Below are 27,957 nucleotides of genomic sequence, written 5' to 3' on the forward strand. Positions count from 1 at the left end.
TCATTGTTAAGATTGTGAATCCCAGCATTTCTAACATGTACAACCCCAATTCCAAAAAAAGTTGGGGGTCTGTGTAAAATGTAAATTAAAACATGATGCAATGACTTGCAAAACTCATCAACCCATAATTTGTTCACAATAGAATATAAACAACATATCAGCAACCAGCAACTAGTCTCCTCACTTCCCAGACATTTACACATTGTTGTTAAAAGAAGAGGGGATGCCACACAATAGTAAACATGGCCCTGTCCCTACTTTTATGAGATGTGTTGCTGCCATTAAATTCAAAATGATCTAATATTTTTAATGAAATGATAAAATGCCTCAGTTTCAACATGTGATTTGTAGCTCTATTGTGAAAAATATGGGTTTATGAGATCTGTGAGTTATTGCATTCTGTTCTTTATTTACATTTTACACAGTGCCCCAACTTTTTGTGAATTGGTGTTGTAGAATTTGGGCTATGACATTAACTGTAACCTAATTAAACGCATGAAAAAGCCTGCAAACCTAACGTTCTTGTAAAGCACAGTCCTAACAAGAGCTTGAGTCCATCCCTTCCACTTTATGTTTGTATATGTTTAAGTTATTCATTATTAATGGCCCGTTACTCCCTCTCCTGGCTGCCCCTATAGGATCCTGAGATAAAATCACATGACAAGGGAGGAAAAGAATCACACGAGCTGTGAATGGGAGGCGACTACAGGCTCAGACAGACGCAGAGACACACGCTCTCATGCCTCTGTCGTTTCGCTGTATTACAACCTCTGCAGCTAAAATGATGCTGGAGGAGATGGAGGGAGGAGGGAGGATGGTGGAGTGAGGCAGGCAGGGCGGGGCTGCTGAGTGACGGAGCGGGAGGCTGAAGAGAGAGAGAGAGGGAGCTGCTCAACAGAGGACCAAGAAACAGAAGGAGGAAGAGAGAGAGAGAGAGAGAGCATATCTGGAGGATAGGACTTGAGAGCCGGCAGCAGAAGAGGAAGCTGGGAGGGGGGGGGGCTTCCAGACTGGATGGGCCCAACGATGCCTTGATGGAGCATGGGCCAGGTTTTAGGATTCTCCCACTGCCGTAAGTCTGCTTTTGTTCTGCTGCCTCCACCTGAATTTGTTTATCTCACTTTGGCATCATTAAATATTCCAGCTCCGCATCTTTGCTGGCTAACTGCTGTAAGCATCGTATGCGTTAGCCCAGCCCCCCCCCTCCCCATCCTGCCTACTCTCCATTCCTCTCCCCTGCTTCTACCTTAATAAACACATGGCTGAGTGGATGGATGCAATGCAGAAAGGAGACCTATTCTGTTGTTTTGCATCCCATTGAGTTTTTGGTTTATATGGTGAATGTGCAAGTTATTCTTCCCTAAAAGCTTCTGTTTTGCTTCTATATCCATGCTTTTACGTTACAATATTCTCCTGATATGGTGTAAAATAACACAAGGATAGTTTGTTGTTATTTGTGTTAGAAGGAGAGCAGAGCATATGCTGAACTGTTTGCCCTGCTCAGAATGATTTACTAGCCAATGTCAAGCTGGCTATCTAATGTAGTAAAGGCCTTTACTGCTGCCAGTTCAGCTCTGAATGGAAATAAGTCATAGTCTTTGCAGTACGCAGCTAGAATTACCATGTTCCTACGGCTTGATGCTGTCATACAAGTAATACTGTGTGTAACAGGGTTATTGATATGGCAATGTAGTGTAATTCTGACTCATGATACTGTTTTGAATGGGTGGTGCTAATTATTGATGTTTTAATTAAAAGATATGCTATGCTCCGTGATAATTTAACAGAAGTTAGATGGCCAAAGTAAACGTTGACAGTAGGATTTCAGTCACTGGGGAGAAGTTCAGAGATAAAGCATCTTAGGACATACTACTGCCACACCAGAGTGAACAGATACTTAACTCCTTCACTTTCCCTTTAAGCTGTATTTTTTGTTCTTCAGTTAATCAAATATCTCACATATATTTATCTAGGTTATGTAACGTGTACCACATTATCACATGGTTTGTTATTGCACTGAAATATTACCATAGTATCACATTTCGTTGTGTTGTGTAGTGTCATGCAGTATTGCGTGCCATTGCATTTTATCTTATCGTGTTGAATCTTATTTTCTGTTATTGTATTGTATCAGATGTTTCATCAGCTCTGAAAAATCTGAACCCCATAAACCAGCCAGTCCAGAAAATTTGGAGCCCCCCCTCTTTAAAGCTTGCCTCAGATATTATTGCTGAACCACTGAAGCCACATTTTTAATCTCACTTTTTGTTAAAATAAAATCACAGAGGTTTGGAAATCAGCCTTTCTAATCCCCCTATCTAAAGGAGGTGATCTAACTGTTAATTATAGACGGGTATCAAAACTTTGTCTTATCTGAAGTACTAAAAAAACCTCTGTGGCCAAGACTGGTGGTCCACAGCACTTCCACTGCTGCCCCAAAAGTTTTGGATAATATTCTGGAGACCTTAGATAAGAAACATTGTTGTCTGTCTCTTTCTATCGGTTTCTCTAAGGTCTTTAACGCTGTGGATCACAGAACCTCATTGGAAAATCTTCGAGCTACTGAGTTTTCAGAGCATTCTGTTTGGTGGGTTGCAAATTATCTCACTGGCAGAACCCAGGCTGTTCAGTCAGAGGATGTAACATCAGAGGTTCTACAGATCCAAAAGGGGGTACCTTAAGGTCTAGTTTTGGGACCACTCTTATTTACTATTTATATCAATTGCATTGAATGGAACATTCCTAATGCTTCTTTTCACTTTTATGCTGATGATACAGTTATCTATTGCCATGCACCTACGTCTGCACAAGCTTTGCAGATCTTCAGCATGATTTTGACTTATTCTAGATTAGCTTTGCCAGTTGCAACTTGTTCTAAATGTAGATAAAACTAAGCTCAGGTTCTTTAAATCCTTGGTCCCAACCTGGGAACCACCCTCCTTAGGGGGTGCCATAGATCTCGGGGGGTGAGGCTCTGTCTGACCTGAGGTTGTTTTAATTAGATTTGCACATATTAACAGAAATGATGGTATAACGCTTAGAAATGATTCAAACAATGGTTGTTGGGTGAAAGAATTTGTGTTTAAGGCTACTTTGGTTGGATTTACACAAGAAATTATAGAATATACGTTAATTTTGGCCACCTTTGCTTCTTTTTTTTTTTGGTGGTCCTGGTGGAGCTCAAAGGAATAAAAGGTTGGGAACCACTGCTTTACATCCTCTAGGGCAACTAAAAGACCATTGTCCCAGACAATTGTTTCTAAATATGGTCGAAATAGAGTTTGTATCTTTAAATATTTTGCATTCTTACTTGATGAAAACTTGTCTTTCAAGGAGCACATTTAGTAGGTTGCTAAAAAAACTGGAGGTTCTTCTTTTCGTTTCTCCTTTTATGTCAACAAATGACTTGTAGAGTCCAGTTTTTTACCTGTCCTTGATAGCGGTGATGTTTTGTACATGAATGCCTCTGCTCAGTGTGCATATGTTTGACAGTGTATATGACTGAGCTCTGAGATTTATCACTAACTGTAGATTTCTTACTCACTATTGTACTCTATATTCTAAAGTCAGCTGTTTTTTTTAAGTACATGTTGTCTTAGACATTGGTACATCTACATTTACAAATCCATTGGGGGCAAAATTCTGGACTACCGTTCCTCTATTTTAATTTTGAAAGATGGATTGCACACCCTGCATTTGACTTTGTGCATTTTGCTGTTCCCAAAGTCTAGACTGAGTTGGGAAAGAACATTCTGCATGATATTTGCGAATATCTGATATGCCGATATTTACGAATTAATTTTAGCCAATACCAATATGGGTATCGATACCTTTAAAGTGTAAGGAACGATCGGTACCATATTTTTTACCCTATCGTATTTTAAATCATACTGTATCGTACTGTACTGTATCGTATGGTATCGTGTAGTAACATCTTGTATCGATTATGTCGAATCGTATATCACATTGTACTGTGCCATGATGCTTCATATTGTCAGTTAACATACGCTCCCCAACAGGTGTAGAGGATGGATATGTCAAAAAGTATATGAGGCACTTTGCAAGATGTCTAATTATTTTGCTCCATTTCTTTGTTTTGTCACACAGTTGGGGATAGGGTGGGTTGTACCTTCTGAGGTGCAAACTGCGCACATTTTTTATTAAATTAATCTGACAGGTTGAAATTTTGGTCCCAATTTTTAAAGAAGGAGTTGGTGATGGGTCCTGAAGTTATAGCAATAGAGAAACACTGTTATACAATCCATCCTTTCTTACTAGCACTTCAACAGTGAATATTTTGTGAAGAATTTAATGATGAATGTAAGATGACAGAAGAAATTGGTTAATAACATGTAAAAGTAGCAACTCCCAGTTGAATTATCCATGTGTCTTTTGCCACTGCATGTTTACTCAGTCTATGTCATGTTGTGTTTTCTACCAGAGGAATATGGCTCTGTGGCATCCACTCCTGACTCCACTCCCCCGTGCACTGATGGTAAGGAAGCATGTTTATCTACTAAAAAGATCTGTAAGGCAATACCTGTGAAAACACCCTGGGATCCCCGCTACCTGAAGCTTTTCTTTGAACCTAACATCATAAAGCTGAGCGCCTCTCTAACCTTTATGACACAAACACTGAGGATCCAGGTTTAAACAGGGTACATTTTTAGAAGGCAGGATGCTTATCCACTCATCAAAGACAGTTTCATTCACTTTAGATGTCACACTTCTTTTAACCAACATCAAGAGACACACCTGGCTCCTTTTATCTGTCAGGTCTTTTTATTGTGAGTTAAATATTTGAAGCTAAGCTCGAAGCAGTCTCTCTGTAATTGGGAGTTTTGGGATGTCAGCTTCTCTTTGTTTTGTCTCCACTCAGGTGGAAATGAGGAGTCGGAGCTGTGTGAGCTGCAGACGGCAAGGGAATGGTCTGACGATGATGAGGGAGTGAGTGGAGATCCAGACGACGATGATGGATTGGCCTCATCTCCGTCCATCTGGGGCACGCCACGACAACACTCTTTCGAGCTGACTTTCTCTTACATCGCCATCGCAGAGGCAGAAGCAGTGGGAGCCTCACGACACCTCCGTGATCGGCGCAGAACTGGCTCTCGTGGAAGTCGCACTCCACTGATCCGCACAGACACCCTAGAGACACTGTTGGACTCTCCTGACGTGGACTGGGACCCCCAAGCCTTCCTCAGTAGAGAGGAGGAAGAAGAAGCATCTCAAAGGAGAGAAGAGGAGAGGGCGGCGGTGAGGAGGGAGCCACAGAGACAAACTGAGACTATCACAATCCAGCCCTCGCCCCAACATCTGGACCAGGAAACTCAGGAGAGAGAAGCAGGAATCCAAAGAGAGGAGCAGACCCAGACTGTCCAGACTTCTTCATTGTCTCCGTCTTCCCAGGATCAGAGTCCCTCACATACACCGCAGGGTGAGAAACACATAGATGAAGTAGTTTAATTCTGAGTGTCACAGTGGCCATGGTTACATGATGATTTTTAATTCTGAATTAATTATTCAGAATTAAATAATTCGGAATTAAAGTGTTCTCCTTCATGTTTACATGGAAATAGTAATTCCAAATTGAGGTTTACATGGAAAACATGTTTAATCGCCTTTATTCAATTCCGCTTAAGGTCTGGGGGTTGGGAAGTGTTGTGATTGGACAGGGGGCTGACATGGCGTATTTATGTCTACCGGAAGAAAACAAACTCCGTCTGCTTCCGTCCATCCAATCTTTTCATTATATCCATATCCTCTAAGGCGGTGTTTCCTAACCATTTTTCCTTGGAGCCCCCCCTACACACTCCTCAGAAAAGCGGAGCCCCCCTTGGACCCAAGAGAGAAAAAAAAGTGACACATTGCTGCCAAAAATCAACATAGATTTTAATTGTTCCACTGATAAAACCCTAAAAAAGGTCCATGCATACTTTTCTTAACAAAAGACCTTTGTATGAACTACTTTATAACTGCTTTATCATGGTTTTAGTCAATATTGGCAAACCTATTTTTGGCAGCTTCAGAGCAGACAAAGCCTCGCGCACCCCCTAAGATCTCTGGCGCCCCCCCCCCCTCCCCCGGACCCCAGGTTGGGAACCAAGGCTCTAAGGCTCTTATTAAATAAATAGTCTTGGCTTGAGTCCAACGCTTGCTTCGGGCAGCCGTCCTGGAATATGTGCCCGCTAGTGCGGAATATGTGCATCATCGCGACAGGACAAGGGAACGAGGGGTGGTAATGCACCAAAGTGATGAATGCCAACTGCCGTAAAACCTAAGAAGAAGAAGAAAAAGACAAGGGGTCGAGCATGCGCAGAACGACCGGAATTAATTTAAAGCGGAATGAATATATACATGATCGAGGAATTATTCAATTCGGATTTAAAATCAGAATAAACCAGCTACTTACTTCAGATTTAAGTTTAATTCGGAATGGTCATTTTCATTCAGAATTAGATGTTACAAGGCCTTTTTAAAGAGGATTTAATTTTATTTCTGAATAAAAGGGGAATTAAAGATCTCATGTAAACGTGGCCAGTGTTATCATGGTTAGGTATTCAGAATGGGGTCATTTCTTGTCATCAATTACCCAAACAAAGTCCCATATAATGTCTAAGATGCTCAGACAGTTGGTTAAGCCCAGAAAGTTTTAAGCCCAGAAATTCTGAGATTGGTTTCTTGCTAATATATGATTTTAATAATAATAATGAATTTTTCAATTCAAGTTCTATGTAAATGTATAATCTTTACATGAATGCCAGATCTGGCTTTTGCTTCCTCTGATCTTGTAAGTGTTTCTCCTTCTTCTTAGCGTGGATATCTTCTTCTTTTCCTTGCCTCCTGTCTGCCTGCAGGAATGTTAAGCCATTACGTTCTAGTAACTATTTATATATTTTTATTCTTAATGACCTTAAATGTCTGACCTCGCGGCAGACTTGATGTGATGTGGCATGAAGGCGGTTGTTATACTCGTTACTACATGTAAAGGGTGCTAGGTTGTCATTGGGTCTTTATTTGGAAAATCCCATTGAGGCATTTAAGTACCTTAAAATATGTGAGAAATTACACATGCAGATGCAGGACATTATTTTGAGCTTTTTGTCTCCAAGTAGAAACAGTCCACTGTTCCTTGCCGGTGTTTCTCTGTTAGTTAGTATTTTTGCTGCATGATGGTATTAAAAGCACTTAACATTTTTTTGAGAAATTATTTAAAATGAATGAAAATAAATAAAATACTCTCAAAGTTAGCTTTGGTTAATGAGCATGCAGCAAACAATATGGATTTTTGTAAATAATTTCGAGGGTATTTTCATGACTGTTTTTCCTTGGTCATTTGTGTTCAGAGATTTGATGTAATTTCCAAACTTCAGTCATTGAGTCATAACTTAAATGTGGCATAATTGCTCCAGCAGGAACTGGTTTTAATACTTTATAAGAAATTTTAATTCAAACTGAGGATGCTCATGTACTCAGTGGTGGTGCCATCATTACAATGACATCATCATCTTTTGTTTCCCAGCAGCATCATCCTCACCGCTCCACGAGCCTGAGTCTCCCGTCTCCAGGGAAACCATTTCAGTCAAGTTGCTCACATCTGTGCGACCCCGAGGCCCGGCGTCTTCATCACAAGCTGCCACCGGTCTAAACTCTCAGGAACAGTTGGTCAGCGATCACTGGTTTTCAGCACTTAGCCTATCAGAAGAGCCGACAGCATGTACCCACATAGCAGGTACAACATCTGTATCTTTAAATGTCACGCTTCTGTCCTCTCCCCTCCTCCCCTCTGTGTCTTTGTCTTGTTGCTGAGTGAGATGCTTCCACTTTGCTGGTTGAATCAATACTTTAAATAAAGAAAATATCAGATTTCGCTCTCAGCATGGGCTTTCAACAGCAGGCAGACAAAGATAGACCCTCCATCTTGTCTCCTCGTTGTAACTCTGAATTTCAGGGTTGATTGTGCTAATTGTGGGGAAAGCATTTTTGGCATTAGCTGAATTCTGAATACCGTCACTGCTGATGTCAGAATGAATCACTTATTGACACAGAGAAAGAGGGATGGATGTTTAGGTTTCTGTGAGTGTTTTAGCACTTCTAGAGTAAGAGAGACAGAAAAACAGAGAAAGAGACACGGGAACACAACATCCTTGCTGGTATTTTAAGTGGACGTTCAGCCAGAGTAGAGCGCAGTCTTATTTTAGTGAATGGGGAGGGGGGCTGAACCCACATAGTGATGAATGTGTGGTCAGGCTGATGACAGAGTTTAGGGTGTCCTGAATAAATAGCACACATGCATCCATTGGAGCATCAGATTTCATCTGGTTTTATTATCAACTTTTAGAGGCTGCAAACTAAACCTCCATACTTTATTGGCAACTGATATGTGATTCTAGCACAGAGGGGGGTTAAATGCCAAATTTAAAAAACTGAGATTGATGCGTCAACAGATTTGGTATTTTGTTATTATCTGGGAATAATTAGACTGAATCATTGTACAGCTGATAATTTGAGACAACATTTAACATTTTGAAGCAGCTTTTGGTAAAGGAAAAAGGCAAATTTTTAAGTGAATCTTTATCTTTGTACTCAAACTCTTTGAACATTACAGCCCCACTACTGAACCATTTGAAATAAGAATCAAAGTATATTTGTTTATAAATGCTAGGGCTTTCTAAATACTGGCTCAATGTTTATAAATTGCCTATTAAAAGTATTTCCCCTTGGATGTTTTACTCTTTAATTGATTTTCTAAATCAGTCATGGTCAATATGATATGACTTTTTTGGCAAGAAAACTATTTAATGTCACTTGGTGCTAGCAGTCCACAGCTAGTGAAATGGGGATCACCTGAGTGCAGTGAATGTGTTTCAAGGGATTGTAGCATAAAGACACCTGAGTCTGGAAGGTCCAGTCACTGGTTAATCAGTAACTCTGGCTACCATTACACTATGAAAACAAATGAACTCTCCAAGCAAAAGTATAAGGGATTGATATAAAATAATTTCCAAGGCACTGAACATCCCCCAGATTTAGATCAGGCCATCCTTACAGACTGAGTGACCGTCTGACAAAAGAAGACTCCAAGCAACTCAGAGAAAAGACCAAAATAGTGCTTTCGACTGTTAGAAAAGATTCTATGTTTTGAAAACAATCTCTGCACATCACCACAAACAAACCATCCCCACTTTGAGGCACGGTTTTGGTAGCATCATGCTGTGGGGATGCTTCTCGGCAGCTGGCCCTGGAAGAGTTGTAAATGTAGGTATAAATCCTGTTCAGCCTGCAAGAGAACTATGGCTTGGGAGAAGGACTTATTTTCCAGCAAGAAAATGACCTGAAGCATACGGTGAAAGCTAAACAGATATGGTTTAAAGACAACAAAGTGAATTTTCTTGAATGGCAGGCAAATTCCAGACCTCAAACCAGAAGAGAATTTGGGGATGGACTTGAAAAGGGCCTTCTCATGCTCAATCCCAGTCCCCCCCCCCCGACAGAGCGTGAGCAGTTTTGCAAAGAAGAATGAAGTAAAATTGCAGTTTCCAGATGTGCAAGCCTGACTGAGACCTATCCACACAGATTCAGTGCTGTGATTGAAGCCAAAGGTGCATCTACTAAATACTGACATGAAGGGGGTGAACATTTATGCAGTCACTTATTTTTTATTCCATATTTTTAATTTAAGTTCCATTACTTTTTAGACATCTGTTTTCATGTGATGTTAAAGAGTTTTATTGTAGTTTTTTTTGTCAAAAAAGCCATGATTGATTTATAAAATGAGTAAAAGGATAAAACTTTTAGAGGGGTGATTACTTTTTATAGGCCCTCACACTTAGTACAATGATGTTATTGGCTCAAATATATCTATAAATATTGGTAATTTGGATATCAGCAAAAATCCAGTATTGTGGACCTGGTCAGGCTTATTTCTCCTCTAGCTTTTCTATCCTAATAAAGGCAAAACGCCCCCAAAATAGTATATTTTTAAAGGTATTACATATTTTGACAACCTTTATACCATAACTAATAAAGGGGAACATATTGGGAAACAGAAAATTATCAATTCAGGATTATTGCTCAGCATGCAGGTTTTTATTTTAATGCTTTTTTATGATGAAAAAGTTTTGTTTTAGCAGCTAAAATAGTAAAAGTGTTATTATTATCTGTAATTCTAGCTAGTCATCCATGTATTTTTTACTGTATGCACTGGTTGCACTGTCCGTTGCAGTGACATAACAGAAAATAACCCCTGGCTCTCCTGTTTCAGGTGTTAGACAGCACATGAATATGAACACAGCTCTAAATAACTCCATCTGGATTAAAGCATTAAACCAAATCAAACCAAACTGGCCACAACATGAACTTTCTTTTCTTAAATATAGACAAAGTAATTTTAAAAATGTTGTAAATCATTTTTCTATCGTCATCTCTTGATGTGTGAAGCTCCTGGAGTCTTGTGGAGTGGTGGGCGTTGCTGCGAACAAGATTATTTTGGGCTGTCAGGCCTTTGGACTGCTGAGCGAGCAGAGCCAAAAACAGCTCAGAGGGGCAAGGGGGAGCTCAGCGGGACAGAGAGGGACAGAGGCTGTGAGGGGGAACACTGGGAGCTGCAATCAAAATGGCCAGTAAAGGTGAGAGATTGGTCTAAAGCAAAAAGAGGATAACTCATGTCCACCTACGCAGATGTTTGTTATTCATTTATAGTCCTGAGCTGATGCTGTGTTTGAGTTCAGAGAAGAAGGAGAGCTCTAGATTCACGTGTTCAGGAGTTGATACCCTCCCAGTCTTTAGCAGTGAACTGTTGAGCTGCTTAGTTTTGGTGTATAGTTGAGGAAGTCGGACTCTCAGGGGACTGAAGGTGGGAACTGAGTGGATTTCTCTCTTCTCTCTTATCGTTTTACAAGTAGAGTCTCTGGAGACAGCAGCTTCTGTAATCAAGAGTAGAGGCTGGCTTTTCACTCCTAAGCTGTTCTGATGAAGCAGATGGGTGGACTTTGTATCAGAGGCTTTGATGTAAATTTCCCTCGTCCATTCAAATGAGTGTAATCTTTCTGGCTGTGGTATGCTCCCTGCAGATAGCCGCTGTAATAAGTCTGGCAGCCGGGCTCTCTTACATTTTAGTGCTTCCTCTTTAGGCTGAAGAGCTGGCACGAGCAGAGACATTTCAGACTGTACTACTAAAAGTTGTCTGTGACATACGTGATGTCGGTATTAATAGAAGAGTATATTAGGCTGGGGTTACATAAAGTGTAAATGAGTTATATGATTAATGTGCTTATTGGTTTGATTGCTGCATTTAATTACTCTCTTAATGTTCATGTCTATTACAAGTAACAGGTTTAATATAGTCAGATAAGGTCTGTGGCACATAAAGTACGTATTTCAAGTGTATTAGCATTGGTTCAGATTAGTTTTAGATCGTTATAGAAAGAAAAAAGTTTTGAAAGTGTTAAAAAGTATCAATTTAACCCATCTTTACGAAAAACTTTGGAGAACATAGAGTTTAAAGGAAGAGTTTTCTTTTTGGGGATTATTGACTTTCACTAAGGGTTAGGAAAGAATATTGATACCACTTTTGTATAAGGGTTGAATTTTAAACTGGAGCAAATAAAGAGTTTGCTCCAGAGCTTAGTATAGAGAAGATTTTGTCAGATTGTTGTTCACTTGCTACATCTGCATGTGCTCCTCTGTAGAGTTCAGTACATCATCCTTATTATGCTGAAGTAGCTCCCCACAGGCAGGACTAACTGTGAGGGTAACTTCACCCATGGGGCAAAAGTGTCCAATGCCCAAAAGCATTCTGGGAAAACCTCTGATTTAGGGATGAATGTTATTAATTATAGTACAATGACAAAATAAATACTCAAAGTGATTGAGTTTTGTTTTCTTAAATGTGTTCTATCAACTCAGAAAAATAGAGCTGAAATAGCTATTTATGTGTTGTAAGTTAACACAACTTATTTTTAAACAACTTTATATTGTTTGGTCTTATAGTGCATAAGAACACTTCTACTGTGACTTCTGCCTGGTGAAGTCTTCTTCTGTGAGTCAGGTTTTAGGTAGACTAGGTGCCAGCTTTAAATGATGCAACACAGAAACACACCGGCTACACAGCATCATTTGCTTGTGGGGCGCTATGTCTGCAGGGTGATACCAGTGTTTAACTGTATTAAAAGGAAATAGTATTCAGCATGTAGAGCTGTTAATGTGCTGGCAGCATGTTTTTGCAGTGATTCCTATAGTTGCACCATACTTGGGTGGTAGGGATGAAAGAGCAGGTCATCCCACCTGATTTATTTTGTTTTGTTTATTTTTGTGTGTTTCTGCCCTATTCATCAGCAGGAGAAAGACACTCAAATAACATCACTCACCTTTTAAAATGTTATACTTGATATTCTTTATTCATAGTAGGTGAGCTGTGTATAAAGGTTTATTATTCATAAGATAGCATATTGTGACCATCGTCTTCAAGCAGTGGTTTTCAAGTGGTCGGGTATCAGGACCCACCAACACTTTCCAAAGAGAAATCCCAACCCAAATGTTTAGAGATTTCCAGCCATTCAAATTTATCCAAATTTATCCAGTGTCGTTCGGATTAAAACATAACAGAACAAACAAAAAAAGCAAATTATTACAGAAGGACAAGCATGCATACATCTCATTTTATTCCATTTCCTAAGACAATTGGTTGAAATTTGGTCATTTCTTGAGGAATTTCCTCTAATCTCAGGAAAAACAACTTTTTTTATCCAAAGAAAAGGAGATGCATAAGTAAATATATTAAATCAAATACTGAGTTTACTTGTCATATGAAAACTTAAAAAAAAAGATGTAATCATGTACTGTATCCACTTTCAGTTTTGGTACATAGACTTTGTTGTCATTTTTTATCTCCTGACCCACTGGAAAATGCTTTGCAACCCACTTTTAGGATAACATTGGCAGCAAACAACTGCAAAAACAAGTTAAGAGGGAGATTGTTTTATAAATATGTTGCTCCTGTAATAGTGCACTTATGTTTAAATGGACACCTCACTTGTGCATAGATGGAAATGATATTTAGAGTTTTAAAAAATGGTTGGCAAATGTACTTGGGTGGCAGTAGTTATACCTGGGTGGCCCACTAAAGTGTCATATGTGAGGTTTTGTGTCCTTTAAGCAGAACCAGACTAGCTGTTTTCCAGTTTCCTGTCTTAATGCTAAACCCAACTAGCAGCTGCTCTCTATGCATGTGTTTTATCTGATCAATCAGTGATTTAAATCCTTTCATCTAACTCTCTTTAATAGGGGCAACACAGGCATTGGTTTCCCAGGGCTATTACAATACCATTAACAGTAGTTCATGAGTCCAATAAACGCTATTTAAAATGGATTTGCATTTTTTAAAAGCATGAAGGAATTAAACAGTTTAGCCCGAGCTCTATCAGCAGGGGAAACGGCACAAAGCAACACAGTAGTGGCAGGAAAACAGGAAGTGATGCCATACGCTCACTGTGTCATTGGCTCCCTAGCTTAAGTGTTGATTGGCTAGTACTCATGTGACATCTAGCCAATGAGATTGGATTGTATACAGGACATAAGTTTAAGGCTCAGTCATACACTCTGCCATCTCTTATTACTAACGCTGTGGTAAACGTCTAAGTTTTGCATGAATGAAAGGCCTGGTTAGTTTTTACATTCATGTACACTATCTGTTTTGTCAAATATAGCATCTGTTCTAAGTTTCCATTGTTAGATACCCGGCCCGCTCAAACAAACATGTCTGACAGGTGTGCTCCAGGAGCATCATGGGCTTTAATTGTGTGCAGTGATGTTTATAAATAATCCATCTGCTGTCAGAGCACTCTATTCAAAGAGCCCTTCTTTTATTGTTGTTTAGGCTGAGCATTATACTGAAGGATGAGGAAAAGAACAATGTACTGTCTGACAAGTCTGCACTAAAAACATCTTCACAGAAACACTGCTGTCACTGTGAGCAGTTTTAAATTGTCCTATTGTTTTCGGAAGTGCATCATGTTTTCATTCATAAAGGTTTTTGCATTATTTAGAGTAAACAATTACGTATGCCTGCATACTGGAATTTTTGGAGGCTTCAGTCTCCACAGCAGCTGTTGCTGGGAAACGATAAGGGACACCAATGGGGTGTGGAAAAGGGCCTGCTGACGGCCTGACATGTACCAGCAGGTGCTGTGAAATGCTGCATTTGAATTCTCCTCGACCGCTCTCCTCCCTCTTTCATCCTAGGGCTAAATTTAGCCCACGCTGGAGTCTGACGTGTCCTCGTAGCTGCTGCTGTGTCCTCTCACGCTGGAGCTAGAGGCTAGAAACCCCTCTCTGCCTTATGTCTGGCCTTCTTTTCCTCCTTTCCATATGTCTTAACTGCTCTATTCTCCTGCCTCTTTTCTCTTCCCGACTCTGTCTGCTGGAAATGAAAGATTCTTTGGCTGACTCAGGGGCTTGGATCTGAGGGGTGTTGCGGCAGCTGCTCTTTGAAAACCAGCATTGGCGCAAGACTGTAGTGAGCTGTGTGCAGATAAAAGGAATCTCTAATTCGATGATTTATAAAGACAGTTTCTTTAAATTTCGACAGAAGTGACCATATAGGGTTCCCTTGTCCCATAAAGGGTTAAACACCCCACCAAACTTGTATTCTTACTTTTTAGTTCGACCCATGTTCCATCTGTTAACATAGAGGTCAGTTATGAGCAGTACTGCAGCATATCAGCAGGGGGAGCTGTAAATATTTTGGCTTCACTCCCTGGCAGCTGTATCTCCATCTTAATATATAGTCTAAGATGCAGACAAACAGAATGTCACTCCAGTATCTGATAATTCATATCTACTGTTTCTTCTTGTTTGCCCCACTCTCCCCCCACTCTGTACTTTATATCTCTATCTTCTCCACTACTTTGCCTTCAATATATCCTCATTCACCTGTCCCATCTCATTTTACCTTCTCACTGACTCTCTCCTCGCCTGTGTCTCAGTGATGGACCTGATCTTCTGGAAGGAAACAGAGCGAACGGGCATGGTGCTCACAGGGTTGGTGGTGGGCCTGCTGTCCCTGTTCCAGCTCAGCATCATCACCGTGGTCTCTACTGTCTCCCTGGCTGTCATGTGCTTCACCATCTCTGTGAGAATCTACTACCAAGTCCTCTTTATCCTCAGCTGGGGGGATGGAGAACACCCCTTCAAGTAAGATGTTGAGCTTTGAATTATTTTTCAGTTTTAATTGTCGTATTTTGGCCTTTTTTCACCTTTACTAAAAAAGATAGACAGAACTTGACACAGTCACAGTGAGCAATCAGTCAATGAAACTGTTCTACAGCACCTTTTAGATTAATTCAGTTTTAAGTCAGAGCGATTTCCAAGGGAGTGGAAAAGTGATTGACAAAAGGTAGAATGTTAAAAAGATTTCCAAACTAATGCACACCAGCAAGTATTTAATGTGTTAACAGTAGATCAATGATGGATAATTGATATAAGAGAAAATAAATGTTCTACAAAAACTGGGAGAAAAACATGACTATGTTAATAGAATAGAATGAAATGATGATAAAGTATTAAACACTACTAAAACCACATAGTTATAAACTGTTAGGCTGTTAAAGTGGTCATAAATAAATGTTTTTCAAAACAGGATACTCAAAAGCATATTGGGTGTACTTTGAAATAACCTTTTCATTAAGCTTACAACTGCAATATAATCAATATTTGACAATGTGACAATAATGCAAGCTGGCATTATGTTTGTGTTCAGTAAGCTATTGATATTGAGACTGATGTACACTATATGGACAAAAATAATCAGTTATTAATTTCAGGTGTTTCAATCAGACCCATTACAACAGGTGTATGAAATCAAGCATCTAGCCATGAAGTCTCCATTTGTAAACATCGATGATACAAAATGGGTCGTTCTGAAAAGCTCTGTGACTTCAAGTGTGGTACTGTGATGGATGCCACCTTTGCAATAATACGGTTTGTGAAATGTTATCCCTGCTAGATATTCCACAGTCAACTGTAAGTGATATGATTAGAAACTGGAAGCATTTAGGAACAACAGAAACTCAGCAATGAAGTAGAAGACCATGTAAAATCACAGAGCAGGGTCAACAAACGCCATAGCACATGGTGCATAAAAATTGCCAATGCTCTTCTGGTTCCATAGCTGAAAAGTTCTGAACTTCCAGAACATTGATGTGACATTGATGTGAGCACAAAAACTGTGCAACAGGAGCTTCATGAATGGGTTTTCATGGCTGTGTATGCATGTTGGTGTTAGCATTTTGCTTCACAGAGCTGATAGCATTGAACAGTGGGAGTCTTGGATTCCACTAAGACTGAATGTTTGTTTCATATTTAAGATACTTTTTTTGGATTTGTTTTGTTCTTTGAATATTTTGACAGATGTGTTGAAACCTTAACATGCATGAGGAAACAGGGATGCATCCCATGATGCACCACTGTCTTGATCTATCAACTGAACAGAAACCATTGTGTCATTTTCCCCATGGCCCTATTTTGTCACCACTGCCTTAATACAAAACTGGACATTTAAAGGGCTGTCCCTGTGCCATTATGTCACAGCCTGCTTCTCTCATGGCATAGTCAAAAAACATTTTGCCTACTAGCTGCATTTTTCATTGTAAGATACTCTATGTCAGGACTATCCAAACTTTTTCCATTGTGGGCCACATACAGATATATATAAGGATGGTGGGACCCCTTTCATATACCTCCCCTTGGGTTTAGATATTCTTAGTTATTGGGTATGCCAAAATGATTAGCTAATGGCTGAGAGGGAAATAGCCAGCCATTTTAAGGATTTGGAGGTAGCCAATCATATTTCAGGGGGCTACAGTCAGTCTTGGCTACCACTAGCTTGACCCCTGGAATGTCACTGGTGCTGCTATTTGGTTCCATGATCCATTAGGGCAAAATAAGTTCAGATATTGTTATTATTTGGGTTGCAACTATGTTTACTATGTTTGCAGCTATGATCCCCAAGCAATGAAAATTAAACATAAAAAATGTACAAGTAAGCCAAAGTCAAGATGAATGCATAAAAATACAATTATATAAATAAATATGCATTTTTTTTTCCTTTTTTTAAACCTTCCTGCTGCAAAATATTCTATGAATACAGTTACAAGGAAAATTACATGGACTGAATTTTTACAGTATGAATGATTATCAGATAGTAAAGATATAGGGAGTATTTTTCCTTTTCAAAAAATGACATAAAATGCTGAAATTATGAAAAAATTACCATTGTCACTCCTGTCCAGTATGGACCACTGTCCCCTATGTGTAGAATTAATGTTATATTTGACCTATTAAAATCAAACAAACACCAAAAGAGAGCTTAAAGATCACACACAGTGATTGCAGTGCAAATGTGGCTTTGTTTGCATGCTTTCATGTGACAAAATTGGCTGATGATGAAGTCACGCCAGCATGATTGTGGACTTCTAAAGTTAAAGATCAAAAGTTCTTTCTTGAATGATATGAGGTGCTGCCAAAGAGCATGAGATAAGCATCATAGCTTGATAAAAATGAAGTTCAGCTGCACCCAGGCAGCAGCCTCTTGTAGTGAAAGAAAGAAATCAATGTTAAAGTCCAAAAAATCCATTTCGGTAAGTCTTCATCAGAGGTTTTCTGTAAAAAGCCAAGAAATCCCAATTAGAGCCCATATTGAAATGCCTGTTTTTTACAGCAGAAATAAACACATTTTGCCTGATACAAAATATGTTTATATATTTTGTCTTCTGTAACTCGCTTTGGTATAACTGTTGTGTAATTAAGGATTCTGCCAGCATTTTATTTTGTTGTAGTCATTAGCCAGGAGGCTAAATGTCTGCCTCTCCTCCAACTGTTCCCTGATACTAACTGTGCCTTGGTCACCCTACACATTATGAGCATGGTTTCACCAAAGTAAGGTTGCACCAGCTGTCAGCTGGTCTTCCAGTGTGGTTTGACATAGTAAATTACAATCAAGGCCAGTTCTTAGACACCTCAACCTCCTGACAGAAAGTCTACCATGTTTGATTATTCTGCCTTCTATGACTTTTTTTTTGTCATAGCAGTGATGTTTGCTATTAAAGCATAAAAGTTCAGCAAAGGATTACAGTCCTGTTTCCAGGTTTCATGGAGCCCCTCTTCCTTCATGTCATGTCAGTCATGATAACTGGTTCAGGTACAGCCATACTTGTTGAGATGTCTGTTGGTCGAGCCATGCACTGATTAACATGATCATATAATCTGACACATGACCATAGCAGACAAAGAGATTGTGTAGTCTGACCTGGCTGAGCTTCATAACCAATGACAATGGCACTGTAGATAAACCTCTGTGTTTTTTTTCTCTCACTTCCTCTCAGGTCATACTTGGACCTGGACATCAGTTTCAGTGGAGAGGATGCTGACCGCTACATGCAGAGAGCCATCGTCATGTTTCTGTCTGCAGTGGACACGCTCAAGAGACTCATCTTTGTTGGAAACCTCTTTGACTCCCTCAAGGTGAGCTATAATTACATTTTTCCTTCAACTTCAGTGTGTGTGCTTGCTGTCTTCACTGTCTTAATGACCTGTTCTCAGAGATTTGCCTCACCCTGTCCAGAACCTCTCCTCCTAATTAAGCCAGGCCTAGGTCCATCTCTGCTCTCTTTTATTTTGCTTTTATCCGTCATCCTCCTCATCCCTGGAGATGACATAGCCATGCAAGCCGTCTTTCTCATTATGCTGAAAGCTGAAGATGGCTCCTGAACTGGGACAAAATCACTGAAGGCAACTGTCAGCCTGATATTTCTATAATCGCGTGTAAAGAAGTGAGTGCCTACAAGTAGGAAATCCTTTAGGATTAATGTGAATTGATACAGACAGAACAAATAGAAGGCTGTTTACCCTGACTTCTGTATTATTTCCCTTCCATCCTGCCTCAGGATGTGCTGCTAATGTTAATACAGCAAAACAGTAATGTTCGTTTTAACAAGCCTAAATGTATCTGCCCTCTACATTCGTATGATTATACTGTAGTTGAAAGTAGTTGATGATTGCACATGAAGAGCATTTCTACTGGTTCTGTTTGCATATTGTCTAAACAATTCCAGATTTTTATGTATGAGCTCTTTCAACCCTATAGGAAGTGTATAGGAAAGGTAATAAATCCAGGTAGCCTCCCTCTTTCTCTACAGGGGTTATGTCAAGAGTACTGAGAGTTGTTCTTAGCCTGGGGTCTGGGCACCCCTATGGAGGGCATCAAAGGTCTCAGGGGAGATACCAGCTGGAGAAAATCACATATGCTCAAAGACTCCAGAGAGAAATATTTTTTACTAGATGGAAACCTGCTGAGGTCATACTCATGCAATGAAATTACTTGAATACACCCACATATTCTTAACTAATTACTCTCATTCCTATTCCACTGACTCCTAACCAGGTATAGGCATGCCCGTCTTGAGTTTTCCCACCTATCTGTGTTTTTACTTATTTATCTATTTTTAATCATGTGTTTTTATGTATTTATTTTCTAATTAAGATTGCCTAATGATTTTTATTTTATTTTTTATTTATTTATTTTATTTTATTTTATTTATTTATTTATTTTTTCTTTTTCTTTCTTTCATTTCTTGATTTATGTTCACCTTGGTGTCTTTATGAATAACATCACCTTGTCTAAGCAGTGTATTTGTAGTTGAAATGCTCGGATTTGCTATTGGAAAAATCTGACTGATAACATTAACTACTTACAAACCATATGGATAGAGCTGTAAAAATTTTAGTTAATGGAAAATGTTAGAAAACGGTGTATATAAATGTACAGTTGTTTTCTTTGAAATAAAAAATAAGGTCTCAGGGGAGCATGAGGCTTTGTCTGGTCTGATGTTGGCAAAATTAGATTTTCATTTATTAAAGAAAAAACATGATTAGAAACATAATGCATGATGAGGAATTAGGGCCATCTGAAAAGGAAAAAAAAGGAATATCTGTTCATTTTTGGGCTGCATGGTGACGCAAGGATCAGCGCTGTTCCCTCACAGCAGAGTTTGCATGTTCTCTCCATGCATATGTGGGTTCTCTCCAGGTATTCCTGCTTCCTTCCACCTGCAAAGACATGCTCGTTAGGTTAACTGGTGACTCTAAAGGTGTGAGTGTATGGCCTAGTCTCAATGTCCACTCTCACACACTCACTGACTTTGAGGCGCACTCCTGTTAAATCCGTGAGGGCTTAGGGCTGTCCTTTATAGGAGAGGCACACTAGTTTTTATCTTTTTAAGCTGTGCAAGATGCCGACTGTCAACAAAAGAAAAGGGCTGTCCTGTTCCTGTTTCTACCACTTCGAGCCCTAGCAGCCTCATGCACTCAATAACTTTCCAGATGCAGTCAGTTAAGTCAATAAGGGCTCAGGGTTTAGGGAGGACTATGAGTGCCTGGTTGTTTGTCTCTGTGATCTGTGTCTCACCCTGTGATTGACTGGCGTCCAGTCCTGGGTGTACCCAGCCTCTCGCCTAATGACAGTTGGGATAGGCTCCATCCCTTGTGACCCTTACGGGATAAGAAAATGGATGGATAGATGTCAATTTTGAAGCAAAAGAATTTAAATTTTTTCAAAGAAAACTCAAATATTTAAGTTTTTAAAGTCATACATTTAAGACATTTTAAGCCAATACGATTGAAAGAAGCCAAACAGAAAACATTGGTTGGATAACCCCAGTTTACAGAAATGTCTACTTTAAGTGGAGATGATAAGAATATTGTAAAGATTCTGGCCTTAAATTAAACATGTTTACCTATTGATCAGTACCCGTAAAAGTACCATTAAATTATGCTCTCAAACACAACTTTTAAAGTAAGACATTTTGATTTTTTTTCTTGAAAATTAACAGATCTTTATTTTTAAAAGTGACCTTAATACACCGTGGTAATAATGGACAGTTTATACATAGATCTTTTGGCAATAACCTTTTAAATAAGTAAGCCTATTATGCTGGGATTTTGTTAATGAATATGATTAAAATGAATGTTTAAATCAACTGGGTTTTTTTTTAGGTCCTAAATGGAGTGGCTAATGAAAGGACGTTGGGAACCACTGGTGTATAGACATCGCAAGGCTGAAATGTTTTAGAAGAGCAGTTACAGTGAATATTCAGAAAATGTAGACATCACAGCGTAACTCACAACACTGCAATTCTGCAGTAGCTGATTGTAGGTGTTGCAATCGTAAAAATATCTTACTATCATGATTTATCAAGCTATCTGATTAACCTTAGACTGTGACACACCCCTGGAAAGCTAAAGTGCTGGATCAGTGCATTTGTTCTGTGTAGTTTTACCTCTATCTATGCTGCATTTCTAAACTAACCTGTACCACTGCCTGACAACATGCTACTTTCTTCTTCTTTGACCTAAAACTCCTATTCTGCTGCCTTCATTCATGTGATAATAGTAGCATAGCACAATGCACCTTATTATGTATTTAATTATAGATATTTGCCTCAAGGGTTTCAATAAATGTCGTAAAGATGTTGATATTTTACTGTAGATGTACTGATATTTTGTCCCATCCCCACTCAAAGTGTGACCAGAGTACTGTAAGGTATCTAACGGTGAGATTTGTTAAAGACACACTTCTTACCGTTGATGCATTTCAGTGTGATTGCCCTCATTTCCTTCTATAAATAAATATGACATCAATCATTGTCAGCTGAAACGCCAGGTAAGGGTTTATCCACATCCAATCTTTAGAAAACAAACCACGACCATTAGGTAATGAACAGCAGTAGTTAGTGAGCACACAGATTAACACATTTACAGTAAACGCTGGGTCAGTGGGAGCTGACTGAGCCCCTAAATCCCAGCACCTCCCAGCCTCAACCCTGACCTGGCCGGTATGTGACATGGCACACGGAAGGAGGTTACACGGAGACACCCGGGATCCGCTGGAGTCTCTTTCCATCTGAGACAGGGGTGTCCCATATCAGGACGACACTGGATCCCAGAACAGGAGCTCTGACACGGTGGGATATAAGGGGAAACACTGACAGCCATATTTGGAGTCTGAGACTTTGAGCTCCAGTTTTTCCTCATCAGGGAAAAAATAGATGGAGAATGGAGTCATGTAATTAGTATCTATGAGGTAACATGTCACTGGGATTATGCAGAGCTCTAGCATGATTGACTGCTTTTAAAAACAGTGAAATTAAACATAAGAAAGCTTTTTGCTGTGATTGACCTGCTTCTGCCTCTTTCTGTCTTAGTTCCTGGTTCTGATGTACCTTGTGACGTACCTGGGACGGCTGTTCAATGGCCTTACTCTGCTCATCATCAGTAAGTCACAGTGGAAACAGGAAACAGAGAACCTGCAAACAAACTTTAATACATCCACTTTAACATGAGTACTGTCTCTGCCTTCTTCAGGTGTGATTGCTGTCTTCTCTTTGCCACTTTTCTACAGGCAACGTCAGGTAAGAATGCTCTAGATCAATGGTTCTCAACTAGTGGGGTGGGACCTAAAAGTGGGTCACGGCGCTGTTTTCAGTGGGTCACAAAGGTGTTTGTGTAGAAAACTGCATTTAACAGTCCATCAGCTACAGAGGACCAAAACCAAAATACATTTGTACATTTTATTACCTCCACCAAGGAGGTTATGTGATCAGCAGGGTTTGTTTGTTAGCAACATAACTCAAAAAGTTATGGATGGATTTTGATGAAATTGTCAGGTTATGTCACAAATGGCATACGGAAGAAATGATTTTGGGAGGGATCCCTATCACAGTCTGGCGGAGGTCTGCGCTTTCCGAGTGCCCTTATAGTTGTACTCTGTTTTTTTATTATAACAACTACATATTAGTCGTTTTCGTGAGATCTACACCTTTTTAACTCCTTTTCTGAGGAAAGCAAAACTGGCTTTCTGGCTTAAATGTTTTAGTTTTCAAAATTTCTTGAAAACAACCAAAATTTGCACCTTACCATAGGAAATGGAATAAAGTACAATCTGTGCATGCATATCAGTTTCGGGTTTTTATAATGACATGCTTGTCCTGTCTCATTTCTTTGGTCATGTTATATTCCAAATAAGATACAAATTCTGGCATTCATTGTTGGTTGAATTTGATTTGTTAAAATTTTAGGAAATGGGGGTCCAAATTTATCTTTCAGGAGGTGGTGGTGGTGGGTCCTGAGGCCAGATCAGTTGAGCCACTGTTCTAGATTACTTCCTAATAATGGTCCTTTGTTTTAGAGTCTATGCCTTTGTTTGTTTATTGCTTGATTTATTGATTTATTTGCCATTTTACAGGAGGAGGTGGACAGCTACATTGCAAAAATCCAGGCTCAGTATGACAACATCAAGGACATGTAAGTACAGCGCCATCTTCTGGCCAAATCATGACATCACCAATAATGTACTGATAGTTGTCAGATGGTTCAGTTTATGCTCAGCTGGTTTTATGGGTTCCAACAAACACAAGCAATAAATCATTCTATATTATAACCAACACAACATTAGATAAAACTAGAGCTGAACAATTTTGAAAAATATCTAATTTTGATAATTTCGACTTGGATTGGAATTGATGTATTGAAGGGAGTTATAATTTGTATGTCATTCCCTTTTTTTATAACAAAAACGTACAAAAAAGTTTTTTTAGACTGTTCAAAAATTGCCTGTGGATGATTGCATGATCTGTAATGCATAACATCTCTGCTGCAAAAAAAAAAATTAAACTGCTATTTGACACAAATTTCAGGTTAAAGGAATATTGCACCTTCTGCAATTTGAAAACTGCAGCAGGCCATATTGTGATTTAATCTAATTTCGATTTATTGCCCAGCCCTATTTTGCTTGTGAGCAAATTGCATTGTTTATTTCATGGTTTCCTTGATGAACACTATTGAAACAATTTATTTGAATTTTAAAATATAAAAAACAATAATGCTATTATTATTAATATAACTATTAATATATTTAAGGTCAAATAACACCTTCAAGGAAATCCAGTTTCCTGTAGTGTTCAAAAAACATTGTGTTCTTTACATTAAAAAACTGTTTTTTTTTTCACTTAAACTGGCATAGAAAGGGTTAAGTTCCAAAACAAAATATTTTAATCTTTGATATTTATGATCATTATCTTGATTAATGCAAAAAAAAAAAAAGTTATTTTTCTTATCTATTTCTTTTACACTTTATTTCTGGTCTGTCTTAAGCAAAGGTCATGCAGTGACCTAGTGTATCGTTATATTTGGGTCTTTGTATTTTATTGTACTGTCTATGTTGTCTGGTCTCTTGGTGTTGTCTGATTTTTATGTAGATTTTTAATGTACTCTTTGTTGTATATACCTTCAACCTGCCGGGGACTATAGATGGAAATTAGCCTATGGCTTCAATCTGGCACATTTACATGTCCATGTTCATTAATGTACACTGTCCCTTGTAATAAATTAATAAATAAATAAATGAATATATATATATATATAAATATATATATATATATATATATATATATATATATATATATATATATATATATATATAGTGTAACAATTTTTAAAAACTTGAAATTCAGAAAAAATGGCACATTTACATGTCCATCTTCATTAATGTACACTGTCCCTTGTAATAAATTAATAAATAAATCAATGAATAAATTCAGAAAAAATAATACACCAAAATCAACGCTCCTTATTAGCATATTCAAAGCTGTATAAGATGTATTAATAAAGGAAGAAAAGTAAATGGTCAGTCTAGCTGACATTAAAGCATTGCTTGTTTGCACGTGTTGCACATCACAGCAAGGAACTCCTTCCTTTTTTAGAATTCTTCTTTTTCTATCATAGGGTTACATTCATTGACAGCTTTCGTATTTCTCCTCCACAGCTTTCAAAGACTTGCCCAGGGCGGTGGCCCTCCTCCAGATCCAACTCCTGGTGGCGCCAAACCCAAAGCTCAGTAAACACTGATGGACAAGAACTTAGAGAAAAAGCTCCCAGAGTTACAGGCTGTCACTCAGATGTCTTACCCAGCAGTCTGTACTCAGAGCTCCACAGCACGGAGCTCCAGAGACTGAAAAAAGGAAAGGGAGGTTACTTAATGGACAATGATGATGAAGAAGACGCATGGTACTTTATACTCTAACTGTATATGGGGTTGAAGGATTTGGGGTTGCGGGGTTAAAGATGATGAAATCAAGGTGTATGAATCCTGGATGGGACTCCTGCTGCGGACATCAGAGATGCATGGACGCAGCTCGTCATATTCTTGGAAATAATCACTGTTTTTATGTTAGTACGACTCAAGAAGTGTCTTAGATAGTGAAAGCTGTAGTCCAAATGAGGTACTAAGACCAGGAATGAGAAGTTCCCACACTGACAGCTACTCAGTGAAGAAAAAGACATCAGATAAGGTGAAAAACAGGGGTTTTCATTATTCATGGCAGCATAGACCTGGCAATTATGGATGCATGTGTCACCACATGTACTTATCTGAATGCATATTCATTCTCTTGACAGTTTATGTGGGTATGCAAGTGTGAGTGAGTCTGAGTGTGTGTAATTCCTCACGTATCGCTTGCATTATGAAAATGTTACCTTTAAGCAAATACAGACACTTTTCTTTTTATTTTACCACATTTCTGTTTCTTCTCAACCACGTGTTAGTCACAGGACTGTCTGTTTTTTTAATCATGTTTTCTTTCATCACTTTCATTACAAGGGGCAGCTCTCTTTCACTCATGATGTAAATTGGAAATTCAAACCTAATATCCAGAGATAAGACATTATTCCTCTGCTACAGATGTGTCATATCAAGATGTATGATAATCACATCACTCAAACTTCCCCACTGATCCTCTCTGAGCTTTTATTGTGAAAATTTCCAGCCTTGTGAAGGAATGTGGGAGCGAAATACAGCAGGTGCCTTTCTAACTGCAGGTTATAGTGCATGATGTGATTCACACGGCTGCTGACAACAGCTTACTTCTCCTCCCATTGCCTTCCTGAGAGCAGTGTTTTGTATGTGTATAACTGTGCGATAGAACATGTGTGTCATGACAAGGTATCTTATACAGAATTGTAAGTAGGTCAATTTTAGGAATAATAAAATGATTCAGGACACTGCAGCTTCACAGTTACCTTGATTCCTTTTGTAGCACTCACACATGTCATCTTATGCCTTATTTTGGTGTAATTTTCATGTTGCATTAACAGACATGATCCATGAAAACTCCAAACATAATGTCCAACTATATCTACACTTCAGCCTTCAGTTGCACTTAAATGTTAATCTGTAAATCACAATAATGACTTCTCTAGGTTTTCTACAAAGAGAGCTTCAGCAAAGAGAAAAAACAAAATAATACAATAAAGGTCACTAGTTTTCTCATTATTAAACGAGATTGCTGCTAGTGTAGTCACAGTCACTTTCTTTGACTCACAAAGTCTATTTGTATGTTTTTTGTTTCTGCTGATGAGCCAAAAACAGGAAAAGTCCCTTAAGTTTGTTAAAAACCAGTTAACACATGCACTAGAGTATTGCACAAACATAAATAGTCGTTCCAATTTAATTTTTTAAAAATGAACACTCCAGATAAAGTAAGGATGAATGATGTTGAAATTTTGCCGATAACCTGGTCCTGCCTAACCCCCCTTTATTTGTACATATGGACAATATTTACAATATTTACAGCTGAAATATGACTTGCAAATATCAGCAGTAATGTTCATATCTGCAGATATCTGTAATTTCTGTTTTAAGCTTTTGTCTGCCTGTTACATTTATCATGTTGATAGTATTATGCATCCCCTGAAAAAAAGCTTTAGTGACTTATAAAAACATAATAATATTCTTCATATATATTTCTCTCTGCAAGACTTTATACAAAAATGATACAAATATAGAGGGTTGGAAACTTGGCCCCATGTGAAGAAATTTCTCAAATTTCACCTGTTGTGGACTCCTTCAGTGGATTTCGGTTTTGACCTAAAACTGTCTAGATTATTTCAGATAAATAGCAATGATTGCTTAACGTGCCACAAACACAAAGTACACAACTCTCATGAGTTAACACGTTGCCAAAAGAATGCAATGGTTAATCAGTTCAGTTTGTAGGAATGCATTACAATTTTATGTTCCTTTTACGACTTGGTCTTAAACTTTTTAACCAAAACCTTTGGTTCCAGGAACTTCTCTTCACTGAACTAAATAGTTCCTGTGACCCATTCTTGACTGTGTTTCCACTAGAACCTAAAGTCCTGAGAAGATAATATGCATCAGGCCAGTGACATAAAGAAGCAGTAAAAGTACAGTGCAGTGAAAAAGTATTTGCCCCCTTTCTGATTCCTGATATTTTTTTTTTTTTTTTTTTTGCATATTTATCAAATTTAAATGTTTCAGATCATCAAACCAATTTTAATATTTCATAAAGACAACCCAAGTAAATAGAAGATGCAGTTTTTAAATGATGATTAAGGGAAAAATTCCAAACCTATCTGGCCCTGTGTGAAAAAATAAATTGCCCCCTGAACCTAATAACTGGTTGTGCCACCCTTGGCAGCATTAACTTAAATGAAGCATTTGTGATAACTGCTGATGAGCCTTTCTCATCGCTGCAGAGGAATTTTGACCCACTCTTCTTTGCAGAATTGCTTTAACTCAGCAATATTGGTGGGTTTTCCAGCATGAACTGCCGTTTAAGGTCACACCATAGCATCTCAGTTGGCTTGAAGTCTGGACCCTGACTGGGCCACTCCAAAACCTTAATTTTTTTTTTTTAGCCATTCAGGGGTGGACTTGCTGGTATGTTCTGGGTTGTTGTCCTGCTGCATAACCCAAGAGCGCTTGAGCTTTAGGTCATGAACTGTTGGCCAGACATTTTCTTTCAGGATTTTCTGGTAGACAGCAGAATTCACTGTTCCATCAATCATAGCAAGTGGTCCAGGTCCTGAAGCAGCAAAGCAGCCCCA

At 38.8% G+C, this 27,957-nt stretch overlaps 1 protein-coding gene across 3 annotated transcripts; it reads left to right on the plus strand.

Annotated features, from left to right (window-relative positions):
• The first annotated feature begins 981 nt into the window (after window positions 1-981).
• On the plus strand, window positions 982-26,109 carry rtn2a (reticulon 2a). 3 transcript variants are annotated; one of them, XM_041808694.1, is made up of 10 exons: window positions 982-1,072; window positions 4,442-4,495; window positions 4,880-5,437; window positions 7,523-7,732; window positions 14,985-15,192; window positions 18,381-18,519; window positions 22,257-22,326; window positions 22,417-22,463; window positions 23,297-23,355; window positions 24,875-26,109. In XM_041808694.1, exons 1-10 carry the CDS (start codon window positions 1,042-1,044, stop codon window positions 24,948-24,950), a joined length of 1,452 nt encoding a protein of 483 aa, XP_041664628.1. In that variant the 5' UTR covers window positions 982-1,041; the 3' UTR covers window positions 24,951-26,109. The 3 variants fall into 3 exon arrangements, with proteins under 3 accessions (XP_041664628.1, XP_041664639.1, XP_041664648.1); XM_041808705.1 differs by having other exon boundaries at window positions 7,526-7,732; XM_041808714.1 differs by lacking the exons at window positions 982-1,072; window positions 4,442-4,495; window positions 4,880-5,437; window positions 7,523-7,732 and adding an exon at window positions 10,518-10,628.
• The last annotated feature ends 1,848 nt before the right edge of the window (window positions 26,110-27,957 follow it).

Source organism: Cheilinus undulatus, linkage group 2, assembly GCF_018320785.1.
Source record: "Cheilinus undulatus linkage group 2, ASM1832078v1, whole genome shotgun sequence".
NCBI classification, from domain to species: domain Eukaryota; kingdom Metazoa; phylum Chordata; class Actinopteri; order Labriformes; family Labridae; genus Cheilinus; species Cheilinus undulatus.

Coding starts and splice junctions, on each gene's coding strand:
- rtn2a (XM_041808694.1), top strand. CDS start 1,042: ATGGGCCAGGTTTTAGGATTCTCCCACTGCC. Junction 5,438..7,522: donor TCCCTCACATACACCGCAGG/GTGAGAAACACA, acceptor TTTGTTTCCCAG/CAGCATCATCCTCACCGCTC. Junction 7,733..14,984: donor AGCATGTACCCACATAGCAG/GTACAACATCTG, acceptor CCTGTGTCTCAG/TGATGGACCTGATCTTCTGG.